We start from the raw sequence: 16,221 nt of genomic DNA on the forward strand, positions 1-16,221 counted from the left end.
AAAAAAAAAAAAAAAAATTAACTAGGTGTGGTAACATGCACTTGTAGTCCCAGCTACTTGAGGGGCTGAGGCAGAAGGATTGTTCAAGCCCAGGAGCTCGAGGTTACAGTGAGCTATGATGGCACTACTGCACTCCAGTCTTGGTGACAGAACAAGACCCAGTCTCTTATTTAAAAAAAAAAAAAAAAAGGTCAGGTAATCTCCTTCAGTTCTTGGCACTGTACTTTCCCGGAGACCTCCACCCCAATATAAAGGACCTCCTATTCACAAAATCAGTTTGCTGCTTACAAAGACTGTAAGGTGTAATATACATCCCTTCATCTGAGATGGAGAAGGTACATCATTAGTTTCACCTGATGGATGAGAAAACTGAGGTCTGGAAGGTAAGTCATTGACTTAGTCACATTCTAAATTTCAGATCTGGCTCCAAGGTCAGTGTCTGTCCACCTGATCTGTGGTTGCCCAGATGCCAGGTTTGTGGCTCTGCTGTGCTGTAGGCAGTGCCGATCGCAGTGTTCCTGCTATTCTCTGCCGGGGCCCACAGGCTACATATTCCTTGACACTTTCAGATTTCTTACTTCTAAGCTTTGGTCTGCTAAGAAAAAGGTCAAAGAGAGCTCTCCTCCTTCTTCTTATTTATTTATTTTGGTATTTTGTTTTGCTTCTGTTTTGAAACAGGGTCTTGCTTGGTCACCCAGGCTGGAATGTAGTGGTGCAATCATAGCTCACTGCAGCCTCAAATTCCTAGGCAAGTGATCCTCCTGCGTTGGCCTCCCAAAGTGCTGGAGTTATAGGGATGAGCCACTGCCAAGAGCTCTTCATGAAACTGCCACTATGACCCCATGCTGGCTCAGCCTACTTTGTCCAACAAATCCATCCCATCACCCCCAAAGCATCCCAAACAACACATCTGTGGCCTGCCACCTCAGAAAGCAAAGAGATGAAGAGCTGGAAGCACACTGGGCATTTCACTCTAAATCTTAGGGCTGGAAGCCAGCCTCTCCAATGTATCAAAATCAGAAAGGTGCACACAGACTACTTATTACACCTCTGAGCTTGCAAGTCCTGAGGGCAGCCAACTGCAGCCGCTGCTACTCTATCTAGTAGTTCATCCAAAAACACAACTGATATTCTCAGCAGTAAGGCCCAAATTAGTTGTGTGGATTTCCATGAGTAGAGAAGGTTTATGAGTAGAAAACAATGATGCAGATCATCCAGTCTGCTGATAGGTGCTCCTGCCACCTCCTGGGGCAGGTGACATGCCATGAGGTCTCACCTGCAGTGGGGAATTGCGGCCAGAGTCAAATTAGCATTCCAGCAGCAAGCACTGAAATGCCACCCTGCATTCTATCACCATCTAATTAGAAAAGGAGAAGGCTGCATAAGGAGGCAGACAGGCAAAAAAAGCAAGCAAGCTAGCTAGCTGGACGGATAGATGCATGCACTCTTGGCTATTTTGTCCCAAACCGGTGTTAATCACACTTAATTTCTCCAAGTGTAGAAATTACTAGAGATATTTCTTTTAGATATGCTATTAGGGTTTATTCCTCATTTCCAGAGCTGACATCCCACCAGGTAGGCATCAGCAAATGAAGATCCAACAGGGATAAAACAAGAGCAGGTATGTCCATGGCCAAAAGACTCCTGCAAGCCCACAACCACTCCTCACCTCCCAGGCCAGGACTGATCACACAGTGACATCATCAGTTAAAACAAGGTCATGCTCACCTGCTTTCTAGCCTTCTCCTCCCTGGCCTGGGCTTTCATCTGCTGAACTTCCAAAGAATCGGCTTTCCTCCTCCTCATAAATAGATCATGGTTCCCGATACATAGCTGGAGAATCTGTGGCCACAGAAGCAGACAAAAAGGTTAATATCCACAAATTTACTTCACTGCCTGCCGGCTCACTAGTGCTATAGCAGTTTGAGCTCTTGCAGGTAGCAGTAAACGTGAAGATGAACGCATGGAGTGAAACACTAACGCCCTGCTAGCGGCCTCTAGTGCTCTCAGCTGTGGAAACATGCAAAATGAAGGTGCCTCAGATACGCCAGGAGGTAAAAATCACAAATGAAGAGCGCACTGGAGGTGCACCTTACTCTCCTACATCAAGATGTGGTTCTGCAGACCAGGGAGGATAGGAAAGCTCATTCAGTAAGCTGGGCTAAGGTAACAGGGTGCATGTGGAAAAAAATAAGTTGGATCCCTCCCTCACACCTTACACAAAAATCAACTCCAGAAGGATTGAAGACTTAAATGCAAAGATTAAGCCCTTGAAACTTTCAGAAGACAATATAGAAGAATATCTTAAGGATCACAGGATAAGAGAAGATGCCAAGTAAGACGCAAAAAGTGATTAAGAAAAAAATTTATATATTTGTCTACATTAAAATTAAACATTTTTATTGTCAAGACATAAAAAAAGAAAAACAGAGCCACCAACTGGAAGATATAGCCAATAAAGAAAACAGGTTAGGTGCAGTAGCTCACACCTGTAATCCCAGCACTTTCGGAGGCCAAGGTGGGAGGATCCTTGAGCCCAGGAGTTCAAGACCAGCCTGGGTGACATAGTGAGATGCCATCTCTACAAAAACATCAAAAAATTTGGCCAGATATGGTGGCCCAGCACTTTGGGAAGTGTAATCCTAGTACTTTGGGAAGTGGAGGCCAGCAGATTGCTTGAGCCTAGGAGTTTAAGATAAGCCTGGACAACATGGCAAAACCTCGTCTCTATGAAAAATACAAAAAATTAGCTGGGCATGGTGGTGTGTGCCTGTAGTCCCAGCTACTGGGGAGGCTGAGGTGGAAGGATCACCTGAACCTGGGGAGGTCCATGCTGCAGTGAGCCATGATCGTGTCATTACATTTCAGCCTGGGCAACAGAGTGAGACCCTATTTCAAAATCTCAAACAAAAAAAGTTAATATGATAATGAGATACCATTTTAGATGCACAAGATTGGCAAAAATTTTTAAAGGCTGATAATACAAGTATTAAGGATAGCAAAAAAGAAATTTCACCCACTACTGTTGGCTCTGTAAAAATCAATTCACCTTCTTTAGAAAACAATGTGTCACAATTTTGAAATTTGAACATATACTGAGCCCTGTACCTCTACTCCTAAATTCTATTTTTTATTTATTTTTACGTATTTATGTTTTTTGAGACGAAGTTTTGCTCTTGTTGCCCAAGCTGGAGTGCAATGGCATGATCTCAGCTCACCGCAACCTCCACCTCCTGGGTTCGAGTGATTCTCCTGCCTCAGCCTCCTAAGTAGCTGGGATTTATAGGCATGTGCCACCACGCCCGACTAATTTTATATTTTTAGTAGAGACAGGGTTTCTCCATGTTGATCAGGTTGGTCTCGAACTCCCGACCTCAGGTGATCCACCTGCCTCAGCCTCCCAAACTGCTGGGATTACAGGCATTGAGCCACTGTGTTTGGCCCTATTTTTTACTTTTTTTAAATTTTATTCATTTTCATTTTTGGGGGGACAGGGTCTTGCTATGCTGCCCAGGCTGGTCTCAAACTCCTGGCCTCAAACAATTATCCCGCCTTGACCTCCCCAAGTGCTGAGATTACAGGCATGAGCCACCCCACCTAGCCCAGTATACTCAAGACTCCAAAGGAACTATTGCCTATGTACACCAGGAGGCAGATACAAAAGTTTTCAAAACAGCCTGTTAAAACAGTATAGAAATGACTGGGCGCAATGGCTCACGCCTGTAATCCCAGCACTTTGGGAGGCCAAGGTTGGATGGGTCACCTGAGGTCAGGAGTTCAACACCAGCCTTACCAATATGGTGAAACCCTGTCTCTACTGAAAATACAAAAATTAGCTGGGCATGGTGTCTCATGTCTGTAATCCTCTCGGGAGGCTGAGGCAGGAGAATCTCTTGAACCTGGGAGGCGGAGGTTGCAGCGAGCCGAGATGGCACTGCCACTGCACTCCAGCCTGGGCGACAGAGCGAGACTCTGTCTCAAGAAAAAAAAAACCTTCCTCATGATATAATTTAGTTTTAACTCTAAGCTAAAGAGAAAGTATGTGCCAAGTGAGATACCATTCTACACTTCACAAGATGTCACTCTGATATTCTTTAAAAAGAAGTATTCAATTCTCAGAAAAGCTACCATTATCAGTAATGAAAACCAGGATCTCAACTTACCAGCTTATTAACACGAAGCTTTGAGGAGTTAAACTTGAAGACATCAATTTTCTTATCCAGTGGTTTAATAGTAAACTGGAAGAATGAAGCAGAACACAGTTTCAGTCCGACAGCCTGGAATGTTACCACCAATTGGAAATTCCACAAATGCAGCAACCACACTGGCCACAGACCAGCATGAAGCTATGCCTTGTCCTGGCTTCCCAGTGTCCAGGCACTAAACCTCGGGGAATTAGGAGCACCAAGTCTCGGGCTGTGGAAGCTCAGGACCCTAAAGGTGTGCTCTCTAGGCCGTCTTAGGCATGAGTGTGGGAAGGGATTCTTGACAACCTAAAATAAGCATCCTTAATGGGCACACCCCTGAGGCCAACACTGGAGGGCTACTATAGTCTAGGGCATGGGCCTGCCTTCGTGAAGCTCACCATCTAGTTGGAACTAGGCTAACAACAGCCAATTATTCAAGAAATCACATCATATATTGGTGCTTCATTGGGTGGTGCAAATCACAAATGTGTGAAGGTTCAGAGTAGATCCACCAGAAACAAGAGAGAGTGAAGCTGATCTTAGAAGAAGAATCCAACAGGGTAGCTAAAAGGCAGGCTGAAGGGGCATTCTGCACAGAGCAAAAAAAGAAATAAGGTAGAGATGGGGAAATGAGCTGTGTGTGTGTGTGTGTGTGTGTGTGTGGTGTTAGCTTTTTGGTGACTAAGATGATATAATAGGCTTAGCCTGGGAGGGAGGAAGAGGTGGGCGTAGGGGCTGGCAGTGAGAACAAAAGTCAGAGGTGGCCAGATATGGTGGCTCACACCTGTAATCCTAACACTTTGGAAGGCCGAGGTGGGAGGATCGCTTGAGGTCAGGAGTTCAAGGCTGCAGGGAGTTGTAATTGCACAGCTGCACTCCAGACTGGACAATAGAGTAGACCCCTATTTCAAACAAAAAAAAAAAAGAAGTGTTTAGGTTTGATGTGACAGGATACCTGTGCTCACCACAGGTTTCTGAACGTGGGAATAATTTGATAAAAGCTGTTAATAGAAAGAATCAAATGGGGAAAAAAGGACTACAGTAGAAGGGAAAACAGTCCTTGATTCTGAAATCAAAATGGAGAGAAAGATGAATGATAAGGACAGGGTGGTGACTTGGTAGGAGAACCTAGGGTTAGACCACTAGCAGGAAAGCCTGCAAGAAACAAATGGCTGCTGTTCTCAACCGCTCCCGATAAGACCAAATAGATTCTAGACTTCCAAGATGCACTTACAAAATGGATATCCATTCCCAAGAAACACTTGCTAAGCAGATAAATATGTTTGGGAAGATAATATTTCTTTCACATGTTCTATTGCCCAAGAAGGGGTTAGTACACTGAGGACAGAGAATGATCCTTTGTTTAGCTTTCGGCCAAGTTAACTTCGAAGCAGTGTTGCTCTTGTGTAGGCTGCTATTCATTAATTTTGTGAGCTTATTTTTGTCCTTGCTGTCAAACCCTGGAGCTGTCAGTGGGAAACCACAAGTAGTGGGGAAACTGCAGGCTCTGCACCACACCAGGGTGTACACAAAGAATCAACGGATCACTTAAAATAAACTAACATTTCTGTTTTGACAGCACGGCTGTCATGCCTAACTACCAAGACTACTTCTTTTATGTCAAATCAACTTGGGTTCTGCTTACTGCACGAGTTACTGACATGATGGAACATGATGGCGCCTGACCCCCAGAGAGGGCATATTAACAGTTTACTGTGTCAGGCCATACTACGGGAGACTTCAATCCTTGGCTTCTTTGAAGAACGGGTGTTTGGGGAGTCTTTAGCGCACAAATGTGTAGATGGGCAATACACAGACTTTATGAAATTGGGAGATGGAAAACTACCATAGGGTGGCACACATACAGCTTTATGTCATGTGGAACGTTCAGTTTAAGTATTTTAAAAAAGAAATACCTATCTGCTTATCTCCTGGGCTAAATACTTACAAAAACTTCAAAGTCAGAATGTTCTGAATTAAGGGGCTCAGTCTGTCTTATCAAGCATGGTTGAGTAGATCCCAACCACATACTGGAAACCAGGGGCCTGTGTTCCCTTCCTTGAGTTGTCATGAAGAAAGAGAAAATAGGAAATACGCTCAGGTTTGGGGCTCTGCAGGCAGTAACAAAAGCTGTTCCTGTTCTTCACTCTCTACTCTGTGTCCTGGCTGTGCAGGTACCAGGAGGTCACTGAGTAGAGCCTCCCTCTCCCTGGTGCCCCTGTGCTCTCAGGGCTCAGCCTCTGGGCCTCCCTGAAAGGCAGGGGCTGTGGCATCAGCAACTCCAGCTCCTACCCTCTGCTACTTCACTCAGACACAGGTCACTGGATCCTTCTGTGTCTCTGCTTCCTGATGTGACACAGAGATAATGACAACACGGCCCCTGCCTTTACAGCAGTGTTCTTCGACAGATTAAATTCAGAGGGTCAGGGTGAAAGTGCTTGTATATGGAAGACAACATCATGTCTCTTCCACAGCACTTATTTATGATAGCAGGTGAGTAGTTACTTGACTTCCTTGAAGGCTAAGACTGGATCTTCTACATCTTTGTTTCCCCCATGAAATCTAACACAAAGCAGATGTTCAATGATTCCTTTAAAATTAATGCAGAATAGGTGAGCACGGTGGCTCACACCTATAATTCCAGCACTTTGGGAGGCGGAGGTGGGAGGATTGCTCGAGCCCAGAAGTTCAAGACCAGCCTGGGCAATGTGGCAAAACCCCATCTCTACAAAAAATTAGCCAGGTGTGGTGGCACATGCCTGTAGTCTCAGCTACCTGGGAGGCTGAGGTGAGAGGATCACCTGAGCCCAGGGAGGTCCAGGCTGCAGTGAGCTTTGATCGTGTGCCACTGCATTCCAGCCTCAGTGACAGAATGAGAGCCTGTCTCAAAAAATAATAATAATAAAATAAAATGAATGAAGAATGAATGAATGGATGAGTGAATGAATGAATGAATGGATGAATAAACATAAGATTATACATTATGGGACCTTTTTGGTAAAAGTCACCACCCTATATGGAAATATTTGAATTCTAAGAGCATTTGTCTAAGTTATTCAACCTTAATTATTTTGGAATTCTGGTAAGCATATTAACCTAATATACATATTTATATCATTACTGAGACACACACAAAACACATATATGTCCATATGTGTATATGTGTATATATATATTTCTCTGCCACATGTATCAAGCACCAGACACAGAAAGAAAGCTCAATAAAGACCACACTTAAAATACAAAGAGAATTTAAGCCAGGTGCTGTGGCGCGCACCTATAGCAGCTACTCAGGAGGATGAGGTAGAAGGATTGCTTGAGCCCAGGATTCAAATCCAGTCTGGGCATACATAATGAAATCCTGTCTCTAAAAAAGAAAAAAAAAAAATACAAAGAGAATTTATTGACAGAAATACAAAGCCAAGTAATGCGAAAATGTTACTGTTTTCGTTTACTATTCTTTGGGGTTTCTCCCTGGCAAGTTGAGCTTCCCAGCTTCCTATTAGTCATAGTGGGGTTATTGATGCCAATACTGTTCTGTAAATACTTCGAAAATCAACAATCGCATCCTCAAAGCCTGGGAATTAAAGGATTCTATGAATAACAAGGAGATGCCCTGGCTGGGGGGGCTCCAGCGAGCGGGGCAGATGGGGAAAGATCTTTTGTTGGACCCCTGGGCCACTAGTGGCATCTGCAGTACAGACATGTCCTACCTCCTTGTCACTGTACGAGATGTTTCGGATTTCATTCCACGGGAAGGAGATCTTGGGGGTCAGTCTGTTCTCAGGGTCATAGATGTGAAGCCCCAGGGCATCCACTCCAAGCAGCAGCTCTGTGCCCTTTTTATTCTGTGGATCCAATAAGAACAGCCACTGTAAGCTCCAGCTGAGGCTCAAAATTTTATTCAACCTTCCAAAGAATCTGGCACACACTGTCACATGTGACAAGTTTCAGCAGGTCCCAACAGAAGTCACAGCTATCTTATAAACAAAGAAGATTTCAGCTTTCTGAATTGGGGCAGGTAGAAGCAAAACTGTTCCATTCTTGTGACTTCTGGGTCCCCCAGAACAATCACTCAGGGCTTCTGTCACTGGCTCAATGGCTAAAGGAGGAGTAACGTAAGTGTTGTTCCCTCTAGTTAAATAACCAGGCTATCATAGGTTTAGAATTAAAGCCCATAGGTTTAGGCCGGGAGCAGTGACTCATGCCTGTAATCTCAGCACTTTGTGAGCCCGAGGTGGGTGGATCACGAGGTCAGGAGTTTGAGACCAGCCTGGCCAGCATGGTGAAACACCATCTCTACTAAAAATTAAAAAAAAAAAAAAAATTAGCCGGGCTGGTGACACACGCCTGTAATCCCAGCTAGTAGGAGGCTGAGTAGGAGAACTGGATGAACTCGGGAGGTGGAGGTTGCAGTGAGCCGAGATGGCGCCCCTGCACTCCAGCCTGGGCGACAGAGAGAGACTTTAAAACAAACAAATAAAAAAAACCTATAGGTTTAATGATTTCTTGTATTTAAAGAAACCATTGTTGGATTACTAGAAAGAAAATTTTCAGTGCCTAGGACTGGATGGTCTCATTTTATGATATAATGTAGTCTTTATGTGATAAAGCAAGTCTGGTAAAATGTTAACTGTAGAATCTAGGTTGTGCATATATATGGGTGTTCACTGAAAAATTCTTTCAATTTTCCTGTAAGTTTGAAATTTTTAATAATTGCATGTTGGGAAATACATTATCAAAAGGAATTCTATTCATCAACAAAGCTGTCTAAAAGCCGTACCTATGCTCTGCCCCTGACAGCGGTCCTGGCCAGCAGTCAGAGTAGCCCACGGTGGGTGCCCTGGGCTCCCACAGCACTGACCCTGCTAAGGACAGAGTGGAAGGAAACTGGCTGCACAAGGATACTACAGCTCCTGACCCCTTGCTGATAATGGAAATTGAACCAAGACTCAAGGGCAGAAAAACAGATCTGTAAACTGAGAAGGTACTGGGACTGTGAAGAGAAGTACCAATCTAACAGCAGACATCAGATGGAGGAGTGAGTACTCCAGCGTAAATCTTTTTACTCCTAACATCCCAAAGTCAGACGCTATCATCAAACCACGAAAGATTCTTCTGCTTGTCCGCAAAGCTAAGAAAGCTACTGCATTAATAGAAGTGAGGCTTTGTACTTTTAAATCTGCAGTACATTTTGGAAAATGAGATATTTCATTGTGTTTCTGACTATTTAGTTTAAAATTTTTAAAAAAAATTCAGGCTTCTACCTCCTATTATTATGACTCCAACACTTCTAGAGATTAAACAGAGACAGGTGGAGACTCAAGCAGCCCCTTTTAAAACTAACTTAACATAAAAGACACTAAAATAGCTAGTAGCTTTGTCTATTGCTCGATATAGGAAACATACACAAAAAACAGTATCCATTAGTCTGACTGATGTAGAAATATTCCCTAATGAGAAACTTTTTCAGCCAGGCACAGTGGTACACACCCCAGCTACTTGGAAGGCTGGGGTGGAAGGATCACTTGAGCCTAGCAGGCCTGGGTGATATAGCAAAACTCCACCTCTAAAAAACAAAAAAGATTTTTAAAAACCAAAAAACTGTTTTCTGAGGATTATAAAACTTTAGTTTTCTAGAATCTAGGTGGCCAGCACATGGGGCAAGAGGAGTTGAGTTGACAAAACCACAGAAATGTGTTACATTAGTTTGACCTTAAAGAAACCAAGCAATTAGCAAATACAAACTGATAGAACTTTAGAAAAGAACTTCCTGTACTATGATGGAGCACCTTTTAGGCACTTTAAGTGTGCCTTATTTTCTTATGCAGAGTAATCCATACAAATCCATATTTACAAAATACAAATTAAGTAGAAAGCTATCCTAGAATATTTAAAATGTATTTCAATTTACCTGAATTTAATACAACAACTGTAGGAACCCAATAAGGGAAAGCAAAGTATGACTATGAAAATAAAGGTGGACCCGCCTGATTGTTTTAACATCTACTCATCTGCAGTTTGCAGTCCATAGTGAAATGCTTTGGCAAATCGCATGCATCCCTTTGGAAGAAGCTGCTTATACACTGCATCCAGATACTGACCCACAGGAGAAAGACATTCCAAAGGCCCAGATCTGGGCCGCACACAAATGCCTCTCCCCGCAGAAGCAGTGGGTTCCCAGCAGACAGCAGACTATTAATGGTTTGAATAGAAAACCAATTAGCCTCATAGTGAGAATCCCAAACAAATCAGTAATCTATAAAGGCAGATCTACTCTCCTAGTGCCTGGGGGGTCGGGGTGGGGGTGCAGGGGATTGTTGTGTCGGGGAGGGGGAAAGTACTTACCGGTGTTCCCTGTGGACTGAGATCTCACAGAGCCAGAAATAATCAAATCTTACACTCAGAGCATTCAAACAGGTTTCTGCTGAGAGCAGAACCAGGTCCAAGTCCCCCAAGGCTCAAGTGACACTTAATTACCTATGATCTAATTGAAGTCCAAAAATAGAAAGTTAGGCACTAAGACCTATCTTTCCTTCCTCTTTTCTTCTTTACCATAGAACCATGAAAGAGTCTATCACCTTGGAATGAAGAAGTAACCATTTTAGCAGTCTGGCCCTCATTCTACTACACAAGGAGCTCAGAGAGGTTTCAACACACCCGGATTGCAAAGTAGTTCACACCATACATCTCCAGGTCCTGAGCTATCTTCAGATATTCCATTTCGGCTTCATCCCTGTGGGGAGAATGGAAGACACTGTCATCGGAGCTAAGTGAGATGAGTGGAGAGTGAGTGGGCACCAAACCAGGCATTCTGGCCCTGCCATTCCTCTAGAGCCACGTCGCTGCCAGAAGACAAAAGCCACAGCAGATACCAGCAAAGCTCTGCCCGGCCCTGAGTCTATTAAACACACTGAGGTCGAGCAGAATTTCCCATCCCCATCAAAAGAGAGTCAGAGAACAGACTCATCACGGTGTTTCTTGGCCTTAGTTTCCCACCTTGCCCTTGGTAAACAGTAAACTCATCTCAAGTAATTCAAGAAGAGTAGGCGGTATGTTATCTTTTACCCTCAAACAGATTTGGGTGTTCGAATTTTATTTAAGTTATTGCTTTTCCTTTGTGTACTTTCTTTACTTGGAAGGTTTTGGAACTGAAACAGCTCTCTCTCTCTGCAAGCTTCCTGAGTATTGTTGGAGGTTAGGGCAAGAGTTATCTGGGTTGTAAAACCCAAGTCAGATCACCTTCATCTAAGTTATAATTTAAAGTAAGCTATTGAAGTAGCAATAACTTGCAGAAAACTCTCAAACAGGTATCATATTGAAATATTTTAACTCAAGTCTTCCTATGACCTTGTCCTCTTCCTTCTCTCTCCAATCTCCAAATACTCTCAAGTGAATATTAAAAACCCATCCTGAGAGAACGCCAAGTGTTGGTGAACAGGTGGAGAAATCAGAAATCACACACGTTGATGTAAATTGGTACAATTACTTTGGGAAATTGACACTATTGTAATAGCAAAACCCAGGAGACAACCCAACAACCTAAATGTCCATCATTAGTAGAATGAATAAATAATTTGTAGTATACTAATACAGTGGAAGTCTATACAGCAATGAAAATGAAAAAACTATTGCCACATGCCACAAACCCATATCTGACGATATGATGTTGAGTAAAAGGAGACACAAAAAACAGAATACCAAGTTTAAAATGGGCAACACCAATCTAGAATTAAAAATCAGGAGACTAGTTACCTTTGGGGAGGAAGAAAGGGGAATTGGGGGTGGGAAGACAAAGGTTATTTCTTCCTCCGGTGTTACATGGTGTTTTCACCTTACGATAATTGATCAAGTTGTATACTTATAATTTGTCTACTTTTCCATATGCATGTTGCACTTAAGTTTAAAAAAAAAAAAGTGTTAGGAAACTAATTTGAAGAAGAGAAAAAAAACGTTGAAGGCTAATGAAAACATGATCAATTCCTAATCAAGGGAATGACAATTCTAACATGAGATAAAAGTTTTCACTTTTTAGATGACAAAAATTAGATTGATAAAAACAAGTGTTGAGGATAGACTGGAGTGGGGGGTGGGACACTCTCATAACACTTGTCGACAGGCATGTATAAACAGGTACAGCCTTTTTGGAGAACAATTTGGTGGTACCTGTCAAAATGTAAAATGCTCACATCCCTTGACCTAACAACTCTTGTTTTAAAGAATATATCCTCAGAACTACTCATACAATTGTATAAAAATAAAAGATTGTGCACTGCAGAAATTTCTGTAAAAGTGAAAAACCTACAGATACTCAAATGCCATCAATAAAGGGATGGATGCAAAAGCAATGGGATAGCCATACAATAGAATTCTTAAAATTAAGGGTGGGCACAGTGGCTCAGCTCACGCCTCTAATCCCAGCACTTTGGGAGGCCGAGGTGGGCGAATTGCTTTGAGCCCAGGAGTTCAAGACCAGCTTGGGCAACATGGTGAAACCCCATCTCTACTAAAAACAGAAAAGTTAGCTGGGCATGGTGGCGTGTGCCTGTAGCGCCAGTTACTGGGGACGCTGAGGCAGGTTTGCTTGAACCCAGGAGGTTAAGGCTTCAGTGAGCTGAGATGGCGCCACTGCATTTCAACCTGGACAACAGAGCAAGACTCTGTCTCAAAAAATAAAAATAAAAATAAAAAATTAAAATTAAACTTAATTACCGGGCCAGGCACGGTGGCTCATGCCTGTAATCCCAGCACTTTGGGAGGTGGAGGTGGATGGATCACCTGAGGTGGGGAGTTCGAGACCAGCCTGAACAACATGGAGAAACCCTGTCTCTACTAAAAATACAAAATTAGCCAGGCATGGTGGCTCATGCCTGTAATCTCAGCTACTTGGGAGGCTGAGGCAGGAGAATCGCTTGAATCCGGGAGGCGGAGGTTGCGGTGAGCCGATATTACATCATTGTATTCCAGCCTGGGCAACAAGAGTAAAACTCCGTCTCAAAAAAAAAAAAAAAAAGTAAACTTAATTACCAATGAGTACAGGTCTATATATCCTGATAGGCAGTACACATACCTACTTTATGTCACACGTACTAGAAAAGGACACACACAAAACTGAAGACCAAGGTTACTCCCAGCTCTCCCTTTTTCTTTTATAGACTTTAGTACTGCCTTTTGTTCAACAAGCATGCCCTAGTTTTGCAGTTCTTTAAGGCAAAAAATGAAAATAAAAAAGCCCATAAAGGAATGTAAACCAACAATGAATGGGCCTCACCTGGCTCGGCCTCGGTGCTCTGCGTACCAGGCAGTAATTCTCTCCTCCCACATTTCCGGAGTCATCTGATACAGATTTATTACCTACCAAAAAACAGAGCAAAATAAAAAACCTACACATGAAGTAAATTTGGTATTTTTGCCACTTTTATAATTATGCATCATTTTTACAAAACAGTAAAGCTATTTTTAAAAAGCTACACCCAGGGAGACAGTCACACACAAAGAGGGCGTGTAAATAAGGCACCATTTTATTGGAGGAGCAACTCAGAAAGTTGCCTGATAACTCAGACCTAGGTGCATCCCTCATCTGGCAGTGCCCCTGTTCCCTGCCTGGGTGGTACATCCCAGAGACCACCTCTGACAGCGGAGCTCAGTCAGAAGCAATGCTTACTCTTCTCAGACCTTCACATGCTCAGAAGCCATCGAGGGACAGGTAAAGGCAGCAAGAGGTGAGGAACGGGCCTTTATTACCCAGTGACAGATGAGTGGGGCTATAAAATCGGCAGGAGCAAAAGGGAGGGCGGGCCTGCGTCTGTGGCTAATGAATAAGATGAACAACGCTGAGGATTAAAAACCACAATGCCCACCCCTACCTCATCTCCTCTATCCACCTCTCGCCACTGCAAACAGCTCAATCCCCCGAGCTGAATACACTCTGCTCCAGCCTACTCTTTGGGAATCAATGATGCTCAACTGCATTTAAAAAACAACCATGCTAGAAAAAACATTTACAGGCCGTGCTACTCCTGGTGACCCCAAACTAACTCCACAAACCTTTGCTTTTTAATATTCTTAACAGAGATCCCACACTCTTCACTGGAGATGATAAAATATTTATTAAAATTAAATTGCTATGTACTTCCAATATTCCTTCAAGTCCTTTGGTTAGCTTTCTTTTAGACCACATATCTGCTATGTCTTCCCGAAAAGGTTATTTAATCTCTTACCCTTTTTGGAAGCAATTCCTCTTGGGCCAAAAATCCCCGCTTGTGAACACTGGGGTCGTAGTCGCCATACTGGAAAGAAGAAAGGGAGAGCAGGCGATTGAGATTCTAAAGACAATTGCCATTTCTGAACAGAGCTGGACCAATCTCATTCCCTCCCAGCTCCAGGGAGCAATTCAATTCCGATGACAAGTCAAGATTTCAACCTTGCTAGTTTGTTACCCTTGAATGAAAATACAAAGCTGATTATATCTATGAACAGAGTTGCATAATCCTGTAAGCGATGGATGGGTGATGTGCTAATAAGAATGTGACATTTGTATGGAAATGTGGGCATGTTTTCTAACCCTCAAAGAAAGCAGTCACTTCCAAAACAGTAGCTTTTCAATTAAAACACCAAATCATAACTGTGAAAGTTGTGATTAGCAACATATGATAAGAGTCCTACCTATAAATTCTTCTAAGTGACTGGTAATTGGAGCCCATTACTAGGGGGATCCAGGAATAATGCAGGCAGTATTTTTAGTACCTTTCACTCAAGTCTCTGAAAAATACTTTGGAAAAATCTGATGACAACACTGCCATTCCTATTGTACAGACAAAGGAGTGAGTAAAAGGTTAATTGATCTTCCTAAAGCTACAGAGAAGTCACTAATGGGGTTGGAAATAGGCCCTGCGTTTTAATTTATCCCTCTAGGGACAATGACTTGGACATTTATTCTCTGATTTAAAAAAAAAAAAAAACTCCTTTCTTTCCTAGAAAACTCAAGTCTGATCAGGAAATAAATGTTAAAGAATATTTTAAAAGAAACTAACTGAAACATACAGTAGAATATAAAATCAAAGCCTATCTCTTATAAATCAGCATACAGTGGCTCTTCGTTTTACCAAAAACAACAAAGCTCAGTACTTCAGTAAAATCTTCTATAAACATTTATTCTTTTAGCCACCAACAGTGAAAAAACAAAGGATCAGGCACAAGGCTGCTGGTTCTATATACCACCAAATTTCTAATTATTTCATTCTGTCCTTTCATTCTCAAAAAGCCTCAAGTTAAGATTTCTGGTGTGTTCTCCAAATGAAGTGGCCTAAAACTATAGACACAGAAGTGAAAGAAGATATTCATCATTAACTTTAAATCATGCCTCATTCCCATATCACCTTAACTGTAAAAGTCCCGTGAATTAATATTTCTTTTGAATCTCATAATTATCTTTCAAGTAGCAGAATTGTATTGCATTATTTTTTTGAATCTTAAGGGAATTAATTTGTCAATTTTTTTCTTTTTTTTTGAGACAGTCTCACTCTGTCACCCAGGCTGGAGTGCAATGGCACGATCTCAGCTCACCACAACCTCCTCCTCCCAGGTTAAAGCGATTCTCCTGCCTCAGTCTTCTGAGTAGCTCGGATTACAGGCGCACGCCACCACGCCGGGTTAATTTCTGTACTTTTAGTAGAGATGGGGTTTCACCATGTTGGCCAGGCTGGTCTCCAACTTCTGACCTTGGGATCTACCCACCTTGGCCTCCCAAAGTGCTGAGATTACAGGTGTGAGCCACCGCACCTGACCTAATTTGTCAAATTTAAACATTTTAAATATGCCACAGTTTTTGTAACACAGTTTAGGCATTTCTTCATCTAAAAAACTAGGCTGGGCACCATGGCTCATGCCTGTAATCCTAGGACTTTGGGAGGCCAAAATGGGAGAATCACTTGAGCCCAGGGGTTAAGGCTGCAGTGAGCTGTGATTGTGCCACTACACTCCAGCCTGAGTGACAGTGGAAGACCCTGTCTATAAAAACAAAAATGGCCGGGCG

General features: G+C 42.8%; 1 protein-coding gene across 9 annotated transcripts in view; it reads right to left on the reverse strand.

Annotated features, from left to right (window-relative positions):
- NF2 (neurofibromin 2 (merlin)) overlaps positions 1-16,221 on the reverse strand; it is a 99,110-nt gene that overhangs the window by 30,580 nt on the left and 52,309 nt on the right. For 8 of the 9 annotated variants that reach the window (XM_011995702.1, XM_011995703.1, XM_011995704.1 and 5 more), the window contains 6 exons: positions 14,408-14,476; positions 13,459-13,541; positions 10,848-10,923; positions 7,901-8,035; positions 4,164-4,238; positions 1,729-1,842 (listed from right to left, as the gene is read on the reverse strand). The exons of the other annotated variant lie outside the window; for it this stretch is intronic. In XM_011995702.1, coding sequence (XP_011851092.1) covers positions 1,729-1,842; positions 4,164-4,238; positions 7,901-8,035; positions 10,848-10,923; positions 13,459-13,541; positions 14,408-14,476 — 552 coding nt within the window. The remainder of the gene's footprint in view (positions 1-1,728; positions 1,843-4,163; positions 4,239-7,900; positions 8,036-10,847; positions 10,924-13,458; positions 13,542-14,407; positions 14,477-16,221) is intronic. 9 annotated transcript variants of the gene reach the window in all.

This window comes from Mandrillus leucophaeus, unplaced genomic scaffold, assembly GCF_000951045.1.
Source record: "Mandrillus leucophaeus isolate KB7577 unplaced genomic scaffold, Mleu.le_1.0 Scaffold496, whole genome shotgun sequence".
Taxonomy (NCBI): Eukaryota; Metazoa; Chordata; class Mammalia; order Primates; family Cercopithecidae; genus Mandrillus; species Mandrillus leucophaeus.